This window comes from Xenia sp. Carnegie-2017, unplaced genomic scaffold, assembly GCF_021976095.1.
Source record: "Xenia sp. Carnegie-2017 unplaced genomic scaffold, XeniaSp_v1 HiC_scaffold_24, whole genome shotgun sequence".
Classification (NCBI taxonomy): Eukaryota; Metazoa; Cnidaria; class Anthozoa; order Malacalcyonacea; family Xeniidae; genus Xenia; species Xenia sp. Carnegie-2017.
This window is the reverse complement of record NW_025813487.1, coordinates 16,290,275-16,307,147: the sequence shown is the minus strand read 5'-3', so window position 1 is coordinate 16,307,147 and position 16,873 is coordinate 16,290,275. Positions and strand designations below refer to the sequence as shown.

General features: G+C 33.6%; 5 protein-coding genes across 7 annotated transcripts; 3 read left to right on the top strand and 2 right to left on the bottom strand.

Moving 5' to 3' along the window:
- The first annotated feature begins 1,068 nt into the window (after positions 1 to 1,068).
- LOC124451118 (high mobility group protein 20A-like) lies at positions 1,069 to 3,339 on the top strand. The gene is made up of 6 exons (XM_047001748.1): positions 1,069 to 1,236; positions 1,459 to 1,570; positions 1,763 to 1,969; positions 2,042 to 2,147; positions 2,229 to 2,438; positions 2,530 to 3,339. The coding sequence occupies exons 1-6, from the start codon at positions 1,208 to 1,210 to the stop codon at positions 2,892 to 2,894; spliced, it is 1,029 nt and encodes a 342-aa protein (XP_046857704.1). The 5' UTR covers positions 1,069 to 1,207; the 3' UTR covers positions 2,895 to 3,339.
- Positions 3,024 to 6,728, bottom strand: LOC124452250 (leucine-rich repeat-containing protein 71-like). The gene is made up of 17 exons (XM_047002833.1): positions 6,586 to 6,728; positions 6,347 to 6,502; positions 6,007 to 6,268; positions 5,843 to 5,917; positions 5,706 to 5,774; positions 5,463 to 5,610; positions 5,316 to 5,399; positions 5,158 to 5,235; positions 4,331 to 4,395; positions 4,196 to 4,250; positions 4,093 to 4,138; positions 3,993 to 4,018; positions 3,923 to 3,961; positions 3,734 to 3,842; positions 3,549 to 3,670; positions 3,373 to 3,483; positions 3,024 to 3,302 (listed from the first exon to the last, which is right to left on the bottom strand). The coding sequence occupies exons 1-17, from the start codon at positions 6,677 to 6,679 to the stop codon at positions 3,291 to 3,293; spliced, it is 1,551 nt and encodes a 516-aa protein (XP_046858789.1). The 5' UTR covers positions 6,680 to 6,728; the 3' UTR covers positions 3,024 to 3,290.
- An 18-nt stretch (positions 6,729 to 6,746) lies between these two features.
- Positions 6,747 to 13,115, top strand: LOC124451116 (cell division cycle protein 23 homolog). 2 transcript variants are annotated; one of them, XM_047001744.1, is made up of 16 exons: positions 6,747 to 6,890; positions 6,966 to 7,173; positions 7,261 to 7,303; positions 7,382 to 7,481; positions 7,555 to 7,687; positions 8,502 to 8,682; positions 9,318 to 9,415; positions 9,512 to 9,593; positions 9,666 to 9,830; positions 9,891 to 9,999; positions 10,079 to 10,154; positions 10,228 to 10,289; positions 10,646 to 10,724; positions 10,809 to 10,925; positions 11,061 to 11,241; positions 12,287 to 13,115. In XM_047001744.1, the coding sequence occupies exons 1-15, from the start codon at positions 6,757 to 6,759 to the stop codon at positions 11,217 to 11,219; spliced, it is 1,746 nt and encodes a 581-aa protein (XP_046857700.1). In that variant the 5' UTR covers positions 6,747 to 6,756; the 3' UTR covers positions 11,220 to 11,241; positions 12,287 to 13,115. The 2 variants fall into 2 exon arrangements, with proteins under 2 accessions (XP_046857700.1, XP_046857701.1); XM_047001745.1 differs by lacking the exon at positions 12,287 to 13,115 and having other exon boundaries at positions 11,061 to 11,360.
- On the bottom strand, positions 10,287 to 13,213 carry LOC124451121. Of its 2 annotated transcripts, XM_047001751.1 has the most exons (6): positions 13,120 to 13,213; positions 12,746 to 12,876; positions 12,070 to 12,129; positions 11,829 to 11,976; positions 11,611 to 11,756; positions 10,287 to 11,542 (listed from the first exon to the last, which is right to left on the bottom strand). In XM_047001751.1, the coding sequence occupies exons 1-6, from the start codon at positions 13,127 to 13,129 to the stop codon at positions 11,444 to 11,446; spliced, it is 594 nt and encodes a 197-aa protein (XP_046857707.1). In that variant the 5' UTR covers positions 13,130 to 13,213; the 3' UTR covers positions 10,287 to 11,443. The 2 variants fall into 2 exon arrangements, with proteins under 2 accessions (XP_046857707.1, XP_046857706.1); XM_047001750.1 differs by lacking the exon at positions 13,120 to 13,213 and having other exon boundaries at positions 12,746 to 12,892.
- On the top strand, positions 13,201 to 16,820 carry LOC124452249 (protein prune homolog 2-like). The gene is made up of 9 exons (XM_047002832.1): positions 13,201 to 13,455; positions 13,780 to 14,957; positions 15,034 to 15,240; positions 15,300 to 15,593; positions 15,676 to 15,784; positions 16,022 to 16,156; positions 16,227 to 16,313; positions 16,393 to 16,491; positions 16,584 to 16,820. Exons 2-9 carry the CDS (start codon positions 13,802 to 13,804, stop codon positions 16,618 to 16,620), a joined length of 2,124 nt encoding a protein of 707 aa, XP_046858788.1. The 5' UTR covers positions 13,201 to 13,455; positions 13,780 to 13,801; the 3' UTR covers positions 16,621 to 16,820.
- Positions 16,821 to 16,873: the final 53 nt, after the last annotated feature.

Genomic DNA, 16,873 nt, shown 5'->3' with positions numbered 1-16,873 from the left:
TATCGTTTCATGTTTGTAGATGTAGATTAGTACTATGTGAAAACTATAAATACTTTCTGCGTTTTTTTTTTGGCATGAACCATGTAAGATTTTTTTATCCCTTCCTTAACAGTTGTAACTACTGTTACGTATAAGACTACTTGTAGATTTATTTTGATAATTCTTACTAGAGTTATATCGTATTACTTCTTCGCTCTTTGAGAATGTAAGCTGGGAGTATGTTCGTGTACTTTTATTTGTGTTCGCGTACTACTTTTTGTGTTCGTGTACTTTTATTTGTGTTCGTGTACTTTTATTTGTGTTCGTGTACTTTTATTTGTGTTCGTGTACTTTTATTTGTTTTCGTGTACTTTTATTTGTGTTCGTGTACTACTTTTTGTCCTTGCGTACTACTATTTGTGTTCGCGAAATACTTTTTGTGTTCGTGTACTTTTATTTGTGTTCGTGTACTTTTATTTGTGTTCGTGTACTTTTATTTGTGTTCGTGTACTACTTTTTGTCCTTGCGTACTACCATTTGTGTTCGCGTACTACTTTTTGTGTTCGTGTACTTTTATTTGTTTTCGTGTACTACTTTTTGTCCTTGCGTACTACTGTTTGTGTTCGCGTACTACTTTTTGTGTTCGTGTACTTTTATTTGTGTTCGTGTACTTCTATTTGTGTTCGTGTACTTTTATTTGTGTTCGCGTACTACTTTTTGTGTTCGTGTACTTTTATTTGTTTTCGTGTACTACTTTTTGTCCTTGCGTACTACTGTTTGTGTTCGCGTACTACTTTTTGTGTTCGTGTACTTCCATTTGTGTTCGTGTACTACTATTTGTGTTCGTGTACTTCTATTTGTGTTCGTGTACTTCTATTTGTGTTCGTGTACTACTATTTGTGTTCGTGTACTTCTGTTTGTGTTCGTGTACTTCTAAATAACATGAAAAGGTGAAATTGCTTGCGATTATTAAAGCGATAGAAAAACACATTTTTTAAAAAATACGGTTACAAAGGACTGGCACTACCTACCTACAAAATACGTCCTCAATTGTCTCCCCTCCCCCCCCTTCCCCAGTTATCAACCTGCGATCAAGCGATATAAAGTATCTACTTCCCACGTGTGAAAAACATAAAGAAAAACAATAATTGTTTTCATGTTGGAATTTTTTTCTATGCAATTTGTGTAAAAGAGTATCGACTTCATTGTGCGTGTTTTTGAAAGCGAGATGGATGACGAGAGATCTGCAACTCCCCAGTAAGCCAGTGTGTTATATATGAATGTAATCATGGCTCTAGTACAAAGAAGTACAGCGTTTTTTATGTTAGGCAAAATATACTTGAATTTACTATTGATTTATTGTATAACCAGCTGCTACAGTTGATTATAATTTAGGGGCACTACCCAACTAAGGCGACAGTAATTTTTATTGTACAAACACGAATGTGGTGACTTATAAAATTTATCATTTACTTTCAGATCCATTTCCAGCAACGATGGAGTAGAAACAATTGAGTTAACCTTGCCAGATAAAATATCTCCCAATAGCAACAACAGTCCATGCTCAGATAAACAAGAAAGACTTGTGAAGGTACACTTCTACTTTTGTTTTTGTAAAATGAAGATTTTTATAAAAAAATATATGCCATGACATTATCAACTACCAGTAACATTCAACAAAGAGGTCTTCTTTGACATGTAATGGTCAATTACTTCCCTGGTTTTAATTGTAAATTATGATTTCATTCTCCACAAACATGAGGTAAAACAAGTGTTTTATTAGGAGTCAACAAGCAGGTCAGCTAGAGGAAAAAAACGTAAAAAAGCTCTGAAAGATAGCAATGCTCCCAAGGCACCTTTAACTGGCTATGTCCGTTTTCTAAATGAACATCGTGAAAAAGTACGACAGGGAAGGCCTGACTTGCCTTTCTATGAGATAACAAAAATTTTGGGAACCATGTGGAGTCAACTACCACAAGAACAGAAACAGGTGCAGACAAGATTTTATGTTGATGAAGTGTGTCTTCCAAAAAATTATCTGATTATAAATTGTTCATCATAGTGTTATTTGAATGAAGCAGAAAAAGACAAAGAAAGATATAGTAAAGAATTGGTAGAATATCAACAAACTGATGCTTATAAATCATTTGTTGCAAAACAAGAGAAAGGTTTGTTTAAAAAACATAAAGTATTTTAAAATGAAAGTTTGAGTTTTTGGCTTGCAGTAAATGCTGTTTTTACATTGACAGAACGTGAACAAGAAAATTCAAATAACCAAAACTCTGCTAGCACTGGGAACAAATCCCACACAAATGATAAAGACAAACATGTTGAACCTGAGCATAACAGTGTTAAGACTGAAAAAAATCTAAAGGAGAGAAAATCCTTTTCTGTTGAACTTGAAGAAAGCACATTTGACATACCAATCTTTACAGAAGAGTTCCTTAACTACAACAGAAGTAAGAGTGATTTGAAAGTACTAATAATGTAAGAGTGACTTCTAGATTATCTGATTTGTTTCTTCATTTTATTTATCTTCACTATTCATAGGTTGTGAGGCAGAGCTGCGTAAACTGGGTGATTTAAGAAAGGCAAACAGTGATTATGAAGAACAAAATGCCATGTTAAGCAAACACATAGATAACATGAGGACAGCTATTGATAAACTAGAAGATGAAGTGAGAAAATCAGAAGAAGAAAAAAAGAAACTGCAAAATAACCTAATTGATATTCAGCAAATACTGAGTCAAAGTTTATCCAGTATATGTCTACCTCAAGCTAGTTGTTCTCCCAATGAAGATACTATTGAAGAGTTTGTCGAAGAACTGTTAAAATTATTTGAGAATCCTTCTTTATACGAAGAAATAATTTGTCAACTAAAATCTGCTCTTGGCGAGGTACAAATACCAGATTGAATGCCTTCACTGCGCTGGTGGAAAGTACCATTGTCTTCTTAAAGAAAGTCGTCTTAAAGGTGCTGTGAAAGGTTTATTCTTCTAGGTTGAGTTATCATTGTATTTCCAACAAAGTTGAAACAAGGATAGTTCAAAATCCACAATGATTTATTAAAACATAGTCGTCTGTGAGTTGCTACTCATTTGAGATGTGCGATCGATATTTTTTTGCTTTTGGAAGGCGTTGCTGTATTGTCAAAACGTTATGTAGTGTGGTATTTAAGATAAAAACGTTAAGACAAAATATTATGTACAACTTTCTTGCATTGTCATAACTACACTTTTTACGTAACATTGAGAAAGATAAAATATTCTTTAGCATCTTGATGACTGTTGCTTCAAACTTTCAAAGGGAAATTAATCAATCTCCTAGAACAATATAGAATAAAAATTACAATTGCTCTTAGTACGCTGAATTAATTTTAGGATCATTTTATACCTTCAATGAACCATCATGAGAAACAAGATCACCTTTATACAACGGATCTCGTGTTAACATTAAATCTTGTAGACTCAGAAATATGTTGCTGTCCATAGAAAAATCATTTCTCTGTAGAAAATGTAAAAATGTGTTATGTTTAGATCCTGTTTCTCGTGGTTGTCCAATTTTTATACCTTTAATGAAAGTCGTAGTAATCCAACACCGACTGTTTTTGATGTATGACTAGAAAATAATTGACTCTGATGTTGTATGGCTTCAAGAAGACTTTTTACGCCAACTTCACTGATCTTGTTTCCTATACGTAAATTTATCATATATTAAATCAATTTTTCTCGAAATCCAGCGGAAGAAATCTTACCAGAAAGGTTAAGGTTAATAAGAGCTCTGTTTCCTTGAATGTAAAGTTTTCCATGAATTTCTTCAACAGGTTCAAGCAATGGATTGGGATATTCTACGGGATCATTAATCTGCAATAAGATGTAAGACGTTACTGAGCTATTACATGACTGCATCTGCTACTCGTGAATCCCTAACAATCACATCTTACATCTTGATCTACAATCCCACTCAATCCCTTCCTATCCACTTTAGCCATCGAAGATTTCTTTCCTTTTGGCGTCTTTAGACGTGTCCGTTGACGAAGCTTTGGGAAACAACGCAAAATATCACGTGATTATTGATAAAACTGACAAAGATATTAGTATGTATTTCATCTACCTTTCTTTTGGATTTTATCCTCTATCAAAGGAATTGTCCTCTTGTCCTAGAAGCAGATGAATTCTTATCAAATGTACGTGATGAGGTGACAATTTTCATTCACCTTCTTTGTTCCTGATTTTCCCTTATCTTTCCTCTGTTCCTTCAACATCGTACTTCTTCAGGTAAAATAAGGAAGAAAATTCTCACATGATATTTAACTGCGAATGAAGACAAGATGTTTCTTTCAATGACTTACCCACTACGAACACTAGGGGGTCTTTCATTTTTAAAATGATATGATGATCTTGTCGATGACGACGGCTAAAACGAACATACACAGCACAACACAGTAATCTTGTCAAATTTATAAAATAAGTAATCTTTCATTGACATCGTTTGGTTATGTCCGAAGCACTTTTGATGAAAAGTGTAAAATACCTACGATGTTAAAAACTACATTTTTCTACTGACGTAGGTATACACTTTTCTACTATGACGTAGGTATACACTTTACTACTGACGTAGGTATACACTTTTCTACTATGACGTAGGTATACACTTTACTACTGACGTAGGTATACACTTTTCTACTATGACGTAGGTATACACTTTACTACTGACGTAGGTATACACTTTCTACTATGACGTAGGTATACACTTTACTACTGACGTAGGTATACACTTTTCTACTATGACGTGGGTATACACTTTACTACTATGACGTAGGTATACACTTTACTACTATGACGTAGGTATACACTTTACTACTATGAAGTAGGTATACACTTTACTACTATGACGTAGGTATACACTTTACTACTATGAAGTAGGTATACACTTTACTACTATGACGTAGGTATACACTTTACTACTATGACGTAGGTATACACTTTACTACTATGACGTAGGTATATTCTTTCTTGATTTTTAATGAGCTACAAAACATCTGAATCACAGACAAATTAAAATTTTAAAACTTTTCCGCTAATTTAGAATAGTAGTTGACGAAAGGTTAGTAAGGACACTTTGCAGTTGAAAATATTGCTTTCTTTATATTTTTAATAATGTCTTTTTGCAAGCTACCTCTTCGTTGACTTTTTTCGACAAGAGAACGCGTCTTGCTACAGTTTCATCGTGGTTTAAAGCAAACCTTGAAATTACCTAATGAAAACGATGTACTTAGTTTTACTAAGGATTTGAAAGAAATTTTAAATAATAAAGATTACTGTGAACCATCATACTTCTGCCATGAGTGAAGCACCTGTGTCTTTCACCAAATTACACCCTAAATTAAGACTCAGCAACGTTCTATTTGTTCTGAGACCCTAAACAAAAATGGATTAATTACATACAATGACAATTTTCTTTTTAAATTGATATTAATTTACCTTAGCTATCGCAGCGACTCCTTCGCAAGAGATTTTGTTCATACATAAATTTAACGTTTGAAGATGCTTGTTTGTCGGAAGAGACTGTGCAATATGACTGGCTCCTTCATCATTGATAAGGCAGTTTCGTAGGGAGAGATTTTGAATCCTATGACAGTGATAGATGCTTTAGAATTATTGTAAACGATACAAAGAGGAGGTTTTGAACAAAATGAAAAGAAGAAAATGTATTTGAAGACGTACAAGATATCTTCTGCTAAAAAGGCATTGTAACGTTGAAAGTGAACAGGATTGCCATCAAGACAAAGTTTTCTGTGAAAAAATAAAAATGCATAAAACGAAGTTAAAGAGAAAAATCAGTTGATTTTCACATTGAATACCTCAGCAACGGTAGAGATTTTACAGTTACAGCCAAAATCTCTAATAAATCATCCGTTAAACCTGTATCGTTGAAACTAAAATAAAATGTGAATGACTTGTTACTGATCAACTTTACTAAGAAAGTAATTTTCAACCTTCTGTTTAAAATAAAAATTTATCTTACTCAATAATGACGAGTTTATCTTGTGTAGGTAGAGTCAAACTCAATATTTGCATAATGCGATGATCAATTTTCCATCCTCTGATGTAAACCTCTTTTGCGATCGATTTTCCTTCGTGTGATTCAAACTGTGCTTGTACACATGGTTTAAAATAATTATATTTATCTTTTAATAAAAACGTCAATGGTGTTGTTCCTTCCGTATCGCTTTGGTTGGTGGATTGCGACAAGGTCCTATCGTACGCCTTTAACTCTTCTTTTTTATCTGAAATTGTCAAACTTGATCTCAACCATATCAATAAATGGAGAGCATTTAATATTCAGCAAATTGTATAAAATTCACCTTTAGCTGTTCCTTGAACGTTCTCAAATCCTGCACTATTTACAGATTTTGACATAGGCCAGACAGGCCTTGGTAGTACTCGCAGTTCTGGAAATCCTGCTTGTTTAGCAAGTTCATGGAAATCCTGAGAGAAATTGTTTGTGAGAACATACACACCTAGAGAATAAATGATCGAAATTTTCAAAAATTAAGTAAAGTGTTTTATGTTTGATGATAATTTTGTGTTGAATAAAACAAACCATCCTTTTCATCCTGTGGATTTTCTTTATTAGAATCTGATGTTGGAGTTATGTTTGTAGAAGATGGTTTTTCCGCAAATCCTTTTTTTACCATAACTATAACTAAAACTACATCTCTACAACAGCCGTCTTATTTTTTTGGTACCATGGTGATGAGATGAGAAATACTTCATGTTTCCCTTAATGAAAACGAACAAGATGGCAGTAAATTTAACAAACTTTAGCAATTTGAGGGAAATAAAAAAGGACTTACAGTTATGCGCTAACAAATGTATGGCTCGAGGTTTGATACACACTGCTAAATGGTGAGTGTATTTAATAACTATATGTGTCTAAAGCATAAATATTTCTCTATTCTATTTCTGATTCTTCCTTTCTAGGGCTGCAGATCTTTCATTAAGTATACAAATCAGTTTACCGAATGATATTCGTCATATTAATGAAGATCCCAGGTTCTTGACAGAATATGACAGTTATTTAATGGGGAAAACATGTTTTGACTCAAAAGAATTTGAGAGAGCAGCATTTTATCTTGAAAACTGCACTAGCGATGAATGTTATTTTCTCAAAATCTACTCATTGTATTTGGTAAGCTTTGTTATTCTTGTTACTGCTCTTTAATTGTTGTTTTACACCTGTGATGATGGGACTTTTTAAAGGAAGTCTTCAATTTAGGCTGGTGAGAAAAAGAAAAATAATGAGAAAACAGATATTCTTGGTATGATAAATCATAAATATTCCAGTCTGCATTGATACAACTATGCACACTGTTTTTTGATTTTGTTATAATTTTTAGGACCTCTTGAAAAGAATACAATAAAAAATAAAAATCTTTTGCAACTTAAAAATGAACTTAGTAAGAATCAAAAGTCTTTGGATGGTTTTTCATTTTATTTGTAAGTTTTTTGCCAGTGGGTGGGTGATTTTAATCAAATGCACAGATCCTTCAACTTTTTCATTTTTTTCTAGATTTGGTGTTGTTTTGAAGGAATTAGACTTAAAACAAGAGGCATTGGAAATGTTTGAGCAATCTGTAGGAAAAGAACCTTTGCTTTGGTCTTCATGGCTAGAAATAGCTCTTCTATATAGCACAAAAGATAAGGTAAAGAGATTATGGTTAACTCATTGCCCAAATTAAATGGTTCTATTTGCCAGGAAAGTTTATCCATGGTTACTCAAAAGGAACATAGTTTGTTGGACTAATTTAAAATCTTAACCCACTACAAGTGTTAAAGTCTTGTATAGTTTAAAGAGGATAAGAATCATAGGTTGTCGGACTATTTTACAATTGTATCTCATGGTTAGAAATATGAGGAGAAATTTACTGAGGTAACTTGTAAGTTGATAATTGATGAGTTAATTTTCAGCGGTATGTAGAGTTATAGTTGCTAACAAAATTATATATTGTAATTTATGGCTAGTATTTTGGGAGAATTTTACAAATGTAGTTCTTTGCCAGAATCAGAGGTATTTAGTTGTTAGAAAAATTTCACAATCGTAACTTGTTGCCAGTATCATAGTTGGCATGACAACTTCACAATGGTTGCACATGGTAGTGTTGAAGGCCTATGGATAATAGGGAAAATAACCCAGTGGGTAGTTTGTGGCCAGTATTTTTGAAAGAAGTACGTACATAAAGTAAACTCAGTGATTAATTGAGGATAAATGAATGTCTTGTTAAGTTCTTTGGTCTTATTCCCAGAGTGAGAGGGATAGTTGTGCTCTATCAAAGATAAAACACAATTGCTTTTGCTTAATTCTATGGTACATTAATATTTTACAGGAAAATTGGCATTCTTCCTGTGCATCCTCTCCCCTCTCCTCTACTTTCAGCAATAAATAATTCCAATACTTCTTTAGAAATAGTACTAAATTTGATAGTGATGACAGACTTAGTCTACTCTTGCTCATTTTAGGCTAAATACATCAAGAATCTTCCAAACCACTGGATGAAATCACTGTTTGATGCACATGTTGCGATGACTCAACAACAAAATTTTGAAGCACTACAAATGTACTCTGAATTACATGATCATTGCTTTCAAACTAGTTTTTACATTCTCTCACAACTTGCCTTGGCTCAATATAATTTGAAAGGTATAGAAAACATTCAGGCTTCAGGAAGATACTCTGGGGGTGGGGGTGAATGAAGCATTTGTAGCAGTTACTGTGGGGTGGGAGGGATGAAGCATTAGTGGAAGATACTCTGGGGGTGGTGGTGAATGAAGCATTTGTATCAGTTACTGTGGGGGTAGGAGTGAATGAAGCATTAGTGGAAGATACTCTGGGGTGGGGGTGAATGGGTTACTGTGGGGTGGGAGGGAATGAAGCATTAGTGGAAGATACTCTGGGGTGGGGGATGAAATGAAGCTGGGAGTGAATATTGGAAGATACTCTGGGGGGGGGTGAATGAAGAATGGAAGATTGGAGTGAATGAAGCATTAAGATCTTGGGGTGGGGATGAATGAAGCATTATTGGAAGATACTCTGGGGTGGGGATGAATGAAGCATTAGTGGAAGATACTCTGGGGTGGTGATGAATGAAGCATTAGCAGCAGTTACTGTGGGGGTGGGAGGTATAGTAAAAGAAATGATCAAATTGTCACTTGTTAAAACCGTTAGACTTCTTCACTTCATCCATTTTGTACAATTGACTGTAAAGTTTTTTTCCACAATTTATATTTGCATTCATTTGCCATTTTAAATCGAACATTTTAATGCCATTTTTTAAGATTTCGATGTTGCTGTAACGTCGTACGAAGAAATCAACAAAATTCATCCATATTGCCTAGAGAATATGGATACATACTCTAACATACTCTATGTTAAGGTACATATGAACCTTTTTCACCACTAATTAAACTTCAGTGTTTCTTTCAATTTAACGAAGTTCAAATGTACATCGTTGATATACACGTATTTACAGGAAATGAAGCCTGAACTAAGCCATTTAGCTCATCATTGTTTTGAAATCGACAAATATCGCGTTGAAACTTGTTGTGTTGTAGGTAAATAATGACGTCATCTTTCGATGAAATTTCTTCATTCTCAGGGAGCAGTAACTTTATGTATTTATTCAGCTAATTTCTACAGCTTGCGTCAATGTCACGAGAAAGCAATATTATATTTTCAACGAGCATTACGTCTAAATCCACGGTATCTGTCAGCGTGGACATTAATGGGACATGAATATATGGAAATGAAAAATACATCAGCCGCCATCGAGTCATATCGTCAAGCAATCGGTTAGTCATCGACACTTTTTTACACCTATATTAACATGAACTAAGTCATTTTTCTTAAAGAGGTGAGCCCGCGAGACTATCGTGCTTGGTATGGACTAGGACAGACTTACGAAATCATGAAAATGCCTCTGTATAGTTTGTATTACTTTTCTGAAGCTCAACGATTGAAGTAAGTGCAGACCTTTAGTCTTCACTGAGTTATTTATTGCTCTCTTTGTTATTGATAAAACATTTCAATATTTCTGCAGACCAAACGATGCTCGAATGATCATTGCACTTGGAGAATGTTACCAGAAATTGAGTCGTGTTGATGAAGCAAAGAAGGTTTCTTCATTTTTCATGTTTAGCTGTCTAATGTTCGTGCTTATTGTGTTATATCCGAGTGTTTTGTTGATAGTGTTATAGACGAGCGATTGGCGTCGGGGATGTTGACGGTATTGCAGTGTTACAATTGGCTAGGTAAGATAATTAAAAGTTATAATAAGGCGAGTAACAATGTTACAATTGGCTAGGTAAGATAATTAAAAGTTATAATAAGGCGAGTAACAATGTTACAATTGGCTAGGTAAGATAATTAAAAGTTATAATAAGGCGAGTAACAATGTTACAATTGGCTAGGTAAGATAATTAAAAGTTATAATAAGGCGAGTAACAATGTTACAATTTGCTAGGTAAGATAATTAAAAGTTATAATAAGTCAAGTAACAATGTTACAATTTTCTAGTTAGTAAAGTGAATAAAATGTTGTTAGTTGTAATTCTCAGTACATTGATAAAGGGAATAACATACGTTGCAAAAAATTGTGTTTTTTACAGACTTTATGAACGACTCCAGGAGAATGAAGACGCATGCAGATACTATATGACTTATACAAAAAAAGCAGATATTATAGGAGTAAGTATGTACAAAATATATGGACGAAGAATATTATCTTGGGACCAACAGAGTCTGTAATATTCATTATGTATTCTCATGTAGGTACTTTCTACGGAAGATGTATCTGGTGCTTATAAGTTCTTATCTCGTCATTTTATCAACAATAAACAATATGCAGAAGCATCAAAATATGCACAGAAATGTTGTGATTATTCTGAGGTAACTATAGCAACGTTTTGTGATTACTCTGACGTAACTATAGCAACGTGTTTCCTTTCTTTTCCATTTCTTTTTCTTCTCTTGATTTCTCAAAACACCAGAACATCCATAATTACATTTGAAATATGTTTGCAGACTCGTGAAGATGGAAAGACGATGCTTCGTGAGATATCGGAACTCCGATCGTTGGCCGAGTGTACTTCGACACCTGTCAATTGTACTTTGTCGGAGAGCTGGCAGCGTCCATCGACAGATGTGCAGATATCTCCAATGAATCTGACATTTTCTCCTTGATAATATATCTTCGTCAGTAAATGTAAGTTTTTTTACTGCAAGTGATTTCGACAAAACTATGTAAGATATCTGTAACCCTCACATCACACCGGGTAATTAAGAAAAATTGAAATGTTCGCTATCTCGAAGTCAGCCATCAAATTAAGGCATACTTTCATTTCTCCGCATGATACAATGATAAACACATATAAATGTGTTTGTAAATGTTGATTTAAAGATTTCATTCACACCGCACTTAAACGTATTGTTTCCACCGCTGTTTGAGTGACGAAGACACTTGACTCTGCTGTTTGTTCGCTATGCTCCATTCTGGATTGTTCTTCCTAGATAAACAATTAATGATATATTATAATAGAATATTTCATTCAACTAGTAAGAAGCAAATACGTACCCTAAAATTATTGGATGGATCACAACATGTTACTGTAAATCCAAGAATTGTTCCCAAAAACGACGTCAGTATTACAATTATATTGGCTGCTGTCAGCGCGGCTAAAATACGACGCGATAAATCACCATCAACACAGTCGATGTCATCTTTAAGTAATAAACACTTCATGTTATTTCATTCATATCTCTATTTCATGTACACTAAACTATACACATTACATTTTTCATGGAAGCAAATACAGTCTCCTTGTTCAGTTTCACCACAAGCTCCGGACTCTTTGTACATTTGCCAAAATACTGAGCTAACAGCGGCACCTATCGTCCCAATAACAATTGCTATGACATGCAGACAGATTGATAATTTTACCTAAAAAATATTCAGGCTATAAGCAAACACATCATTTCCGTACTTTATGTATAAACGTTTTAAAGTTGCTCTTGTGCAATCATATTATCTCACCAAGTGACGCCGTTTTTTAGCAATTCCCGATATGATACACATTAATCCTAGTAAAGAGAACTGTTTACAAACAAACGATTAGTAAATTTGAAAACTTGAGTGTCTTTACTCGGCATTTTGTGACTATTAAAATATAAAAGTATTTCTACAGCAGGTGCTGCCTATGAATTTATGCAAAAATGAAATATAATATCTGTTCCGTAAATCTGTTTTTTAGAATTATCATTTATTTAAGAAGAAGAAATGCGTTAATGAATGAACTCGAAGGATTTTAAAAAAGAAGTTGCTACGACAAAATATGCAAACGGCAAATATCAAAAAATAGATTGATTTGATAAATCCTACTGAGATATCGTCAGCACAATCAAATAACCCATCTTCATTCATGTCTTCGCTCAACTTAATTACGTTGAGTAGAAAATGAATGCGGCGTGTTTAGCAGTGTTGAGATAAAGTTTATTGTTGACATTTGGGAAGAAAAATCTCAAAGGTTTAAATCCTTAACCTTCAAAATAGTCCAAGAAGTTAAATTCATCTATGAACAGTTACATTATGATAATATACAGCAGATGTTCTCTTACCGCAGTCGTTCAATATTTTAATACACCTAACCGTCAAGGTTTTATATAGAATACTGACGCGATCCTTTCTGAAACAAACTTATATTAGTACTTACATACATATAGAGGAGAGAGTACCATTGCAGTCTTGAATTGTATTTTTCCAAGACAACTTTCGAGCAAATTATAAACATTAGAGATAGCAAAATCTGGAGCGCTCCAACAATGATGAAAAGAAGTCTTGCTCCTGTAGGAAAAGCCATATTTTTTCTTAATATTAATTCTACTTTGACGATGTTCACTTCACCATAGTGTCTATGATTGACGTGGATAAGTAAAACATTTCTTATTTTTACATGTTCTATCTTGAGTACGATTTATTAAGTGAGCGCGCTCTTTTTGACGACAAGGTCTAGTTAAAATAGATCACTTTTTTTAACTCAGTCGTAAAGCATTAGCATACAATTAAATTCATTTAGCGTTTCACAACCTCTGATCATTTTAATTTCATGCACAATTATCTACGCTCTCCTCATGACTCTCCATCTGCAAGGAATTAAAGAGAACCTGTCAACTTGGGTAGCTGTGCCAAAAACACATAGAAAGAATATACCCGGGGGGGTGATGTACCGAAGAAATAGAAAGAACATACTGGGGGAGTATATTGAGAGAAATTAATTGACCGTTTCACGTTAAAATAATAAACATTCTGAATCAAATGCAAAAGAGCATGGTCCATCTATCTGGGCACCTCGCCAAAATAATGTTGTGATGTTAATTTTATTCGCCCGAATGGACAACTGCCACTTGAATCTTTTTTTTCAAGGTACTGTTTTTCTTCAATCCAAGTTTGAAGTTAGTGTCCAACTGCGATATTTTGTTTATATTACCAAAGTTGGGCATGCTTCACTTGTATTTTGCTTTTACTTTTTGTTAAACGATATCAATTTTAAGACAAAACCTTATCATATGTAAATGTGTCTGAACAATGTACGTATTATCTATATATATATTGATTTTCCCGTTTACTGTATTGTCGACAGAATAGAAAACATCGTATTTATCTTTTATGTCATAAATTTTTTTATAATTTAACTTAAATATCTCGTGGTGTCAACAATATTTAGTATTTCAAGCTATATTTATCAAGGCTGTCAAGATATTCAGGCGAGATGGGAGAAAATGTGATGGCTAATGATTCAAGCCTTGACCTGTTTTTGCAGGAAATTACAACTAATATTATAACATCTGCAATTGAGAAAGTGTCAGAGCTGGTATTGAATGAAGTGGAAATTGACGAGAACTTTCTCCTTCAACCATTGGATTCTAGCGCTTCAAAAATTTCAAATGTAGAAGCTGGCAATTCTTTAATTTCTCACTCAAAAGAAATGAACAATATATCAACTAAACAAATGTGTTCAACATTTGTTGATGAAACATTAGGCAAAGTCTATGATGAAATTGTATTGAATCAGAGTACTTCCTGTGATATTTCTACTACACAACAAAAGATGCAATCTTTGGAACGTGCTGCAATATCTTTTGAGTTGGCAGAGTATATTGAAAAGTTGTCACAATCCATTATTGATGAAACATACAACAAAGTTATTGAAAATTACAAAATGTCCCAGTTTGAATCAAATTCATTATGCCTCAGTACTGAGAAAGATCAAAACTCTGTTCTTCAAAGTGAAAAATCTGTTATTGATGCAAGGTATTTAAGCCCCAACACTTGCACTGAAAATGGTTCTTTGTATGTCACAGCATTTGAAACAATTGAGGAAAGTTATGAAGATACATTTGTTAGTGCACAAAGCAAGACAACTGAAGGCGCAAACTCAACTGGGGAATTAAACAAAATAATTTCATTTGAGAAAAACACTGGTGATAAATATATGGAAAATACTATTGATTCTGTATCAAAATTACCTCAACAAAGCACACCAGTTAATGCAAATGAGTCAGTGAGCAATATGTTTGAAAGATTTCTGACATCTGAAGAAAAACTGAAAGTAGAAGCTGTAGATGAAGGATGGGAGCAACTAGTAATCCCTGTAACAGAGGAAGGACAGAAACATTTAGGGACATCTGTAGCAGAGGAAGGATGGGGATACTTAGGGACACCTATAACAGAGCAAGGCAAGGAAAGTTATGAAATGCCATTAGATGATTATATTGAAGAAGAAGAGTCATCATTTGGTGAACCATCTAGTCCCAGGACATTATCTCGACAATCAAGCACCTTTGGTAATGTTACATTAGAATTTGATAGTGAATGGGAGGTAGATATGAAGGGAATGGAGCAAGAAATAAAATCAGGTGTTCAAGGTATTTATACTTTATTGTTGAAGTTGCTAGAATAATTGATTGTCAACAGTAAGTATAATCCAGTATTTTTGATCAGGTAAACACAAGGTTATATTGCATGAGTTATCATTTGATGAAAGCAGCCATCGACTCAAAGCACCAGAGCTGTTGTGTCCTGTATTTCTTGCTGTACAAGATGATGAAATTTATAACGATGACAACATGAAAACTTTGCAAAGAAAAGCGCAGAGTATAAATGATCTTTGTGAAATGATCTCGACGATAGTGAGGATGATACAGGTACGTACTCACAGGGAAGAGTTTTTGGTATATATGAAATTTTCAAGTTTTTATTTTCAACAGAAGTTCCGATGCGGAGAAGAGCTGTGTCTTTGGAGCAAGTTACAACATATCAGGGTGAACATAAGAAAGTTCCTACACGTGAAGAGCTAATGACTGCTTTTGATAAATTTCATCATGAAATATTAGAGGATAAAGAATTTGATATCTCAAAGGAAGAAACAAATGATAAAGAACTGATAAATGAGAATGTTAAAACTGATTCATTACGTTGGCATACTGTTAGTTTCAATGGTCAGCATAAATTGATTGATTTAAAATTATTGGAGCCATTTCTAAAAGTTCTTACTCATGGAGGTATGTATGGCTCGTTTTAGAAACGCTTTATGTTAGAAATAGTGAGTTTTGCATGTCTAAATCAAGTAATTATTTGACTCAGGTTATCATCATGAAGGAGATAAGAAAATGGTGATTGTAGTTTTGACTGCATGCAATCTTCCTGACAAGAAATTGAAGAGATATTCAATTTTAATGGAACAACTATTCTAGTGAGTGTTTTTTTGTGATAGCAAGCTGAGAACCACCAAATGTTTGCTATCCATTCTTTAAATTACCAAACTAGTGAATTGATAGTTTTCTTTTGCAAACACAGTGAGAAAGAAAAAATCTATTTTATAAGTTGCTTTCACAGCAAGAATTTCATGTTTTGATCATAATAATTTTGAAGAAAAACTCTCCAATGAAGTTCAAACTAACGTGAGTTTGTATGTCTAATTTCTTTTTAGCTTTGTTGTCAGCACTATGGACCTACTGGTTACTTCAGACGAGTATATTTTTGTTTATTTTCATGGAGGAACAAACAGAAATCAGTCTCCAAGCTTTTCATGGTTAAAGAAATACTATCAATTTATTGATCATAGGTTCATATTTAACCTGCTTTTTACAAATTATAAATAACTGTTTTATATTTACCAGTGTGTATTTATTTAGATTAAGAAAGAGTGTGTCACAGGTGTATGTTGTTCATCCTAACCTTTGGTTGAAGAGTGTCTTTAGACTGTGTCGACCTTTTATAAGGTGGTTTTTGTACATTATTATGTTCTTCTTTTTTTATATTTTATTTTGTTTTTGAACCATTCCTTTGCTAAATTTTCAGCTCAAATTTTGTAAGAAAATTAACATTTGTGAATACTTTAAAAGAACTGTCAAGTTTAATCCAAACTGATTACATTTTTATCCCAGATGAAGTCAAGAGGTAAGTAGAGTTTAATGTGGTGAAGCACGTTCTGTATTTCACTCATTTAAAACCAAATCCCATTGAATGACTGCCTGTCATTTTTCTTTCAGGGTTGATCCAGATTATAGGCAGATTTACGGCAATTAACATTAATCTTTAACCATATTTTAACCAGTTAACAATCGAAAATAATTTATTCTGAAAATGCAGTTACGTCATGGATCGTGGTCACAACGTCGGCCAAAATTTGTTTTTATATTCGAAGAGACTGTAATGGATTTTATTTGGCTCATGTTTTATACTTAGTTTTTGTAGCTTGACCCAAATAAAACTTCCTTTAGTCATAATTTTTGGTTTACAAATGTTCTCAATCTATTTTTTCCTAATGTTTGTTCGGTGG

What these genes read in the sequence shown, in the direction of transcription:
- LOC124451118 (XM_047001748.1), top strand. Translation starts at nt 1,208, where the DNA reads ATGGATGACGAGAGATCTGCAACTCCCCA. An exon ending in AACAAGAAAGACTTGTGAAG is followed by an intron (nt 1,571 to 1,762) that starts GTACACTTCTAC and finishes GTGTTTTATTAG; the next exon opens with GAGTCAACAAGCAGGTCAGC. An exon ending in TACCACAAGAACAGAAACAG is followed by an intron (nt 1,970 to 2,041) that starts GTGCAGACAAGA and finishes TGTTCATCATAG; the next exon opens with TGTTATTTGAATGAAGCAGA.
- LOC124452250 (XM_047002833.1), bottom strand. Translation starts at nt 6,679, where the DNA reads ATGGTAAAAAAAGGATTTGCGGAAAAACCATCTTCTACAAACATAACT. An exon ending in TTTTTAGCAGAAGATATCTT is followed by an intron (nt 5,611 to 5,705) that starts GTACGTCTTCAA and finishes TCACTGTCATAG; the next exon opens with GATTCAAAATCTCTCCCTAC. An exon ending in GTGCTTCACTCATGGCAGAA is followed by an intron (nt 5,236 to 5,315) that starts GTATGATGGTTC and finishes CGTTTTCATTAG; the next exon opens with GTAATTTCAAGGTTTGCTTT.
- LOC124451116 (XM_047001744.1), top strand. Translation starts at nt 6,757, where the DNA reads ATGTTTCCCTTAATGAAAACGAACAAGATGGCAGTAAATTTAACAAAC. An exon ending in GGCTCAATATAATTTGAAAG is followed by an intron (nt 8,683 to 9,317) that starts GTATAGAAAACA and finishes CCATTTTTTAAG; the next exon opens with ATTTCGATGTTGCTGTAACG. An exon ending in GTCATATCGTCAAGCAATCG is followed by an intron (nt 9,831 to 9,890) that starts GTTAGTCATCGA and finishes TTTTTCTTAAAG; the next exon opens with AGGTGAGCCCGCGAGACTAT.
- LOC124451121 (XM_047001750.1), bottom strand. Translation starts at nt 12,892, where the DNA reads ATGGCTTTTCCTACAGGAGCAAGACTTCTTTTCATCATTGTTGGAGCG. An exon ending in TATTTGCTTCCATGAAAAAT is followed by an intron (nt 11,757 to 11,828) that starts GTAATGTGTATA and finishes TATTACTTAAAG; the next exon opens with ATGACATCGACTGTGTTGAT. An exon ending in ATCCATCCAATAATTTTAGG is followed by an intron (nt 11,543 to 11,610) that starts GTACGTATTTGC and finishes TTGTTTATCTAG; the next exon opens with GAAGAACAATCCAGAATGGA.
- LOC124452249 (XM_047002832.1), top strand. Translation starts at nt 13,802, where the DNA reads ATGGGAGAAAATGTGATGGCTAATGATTCAAGCCTTGACCTGTTTTTG. An exon ending in TATCAATTTATTGATCATAG is followed by an intron (nt 16,157 to 16,226) that starts GTTCATATTTAA and finishes GTATTTATTTAG; the next exon opens with ATTAAGAAAGAGTGTGTCAC. An exon ending in CTGTGTCGACCTTTTATAAG is followed by an intron (nt 16,314 to 16,392) that starts GTGGTTTTTGTA and finishes CTAAATTTTCAG; the next exon opens with CTCAAATTTTGTAAGAAAAT.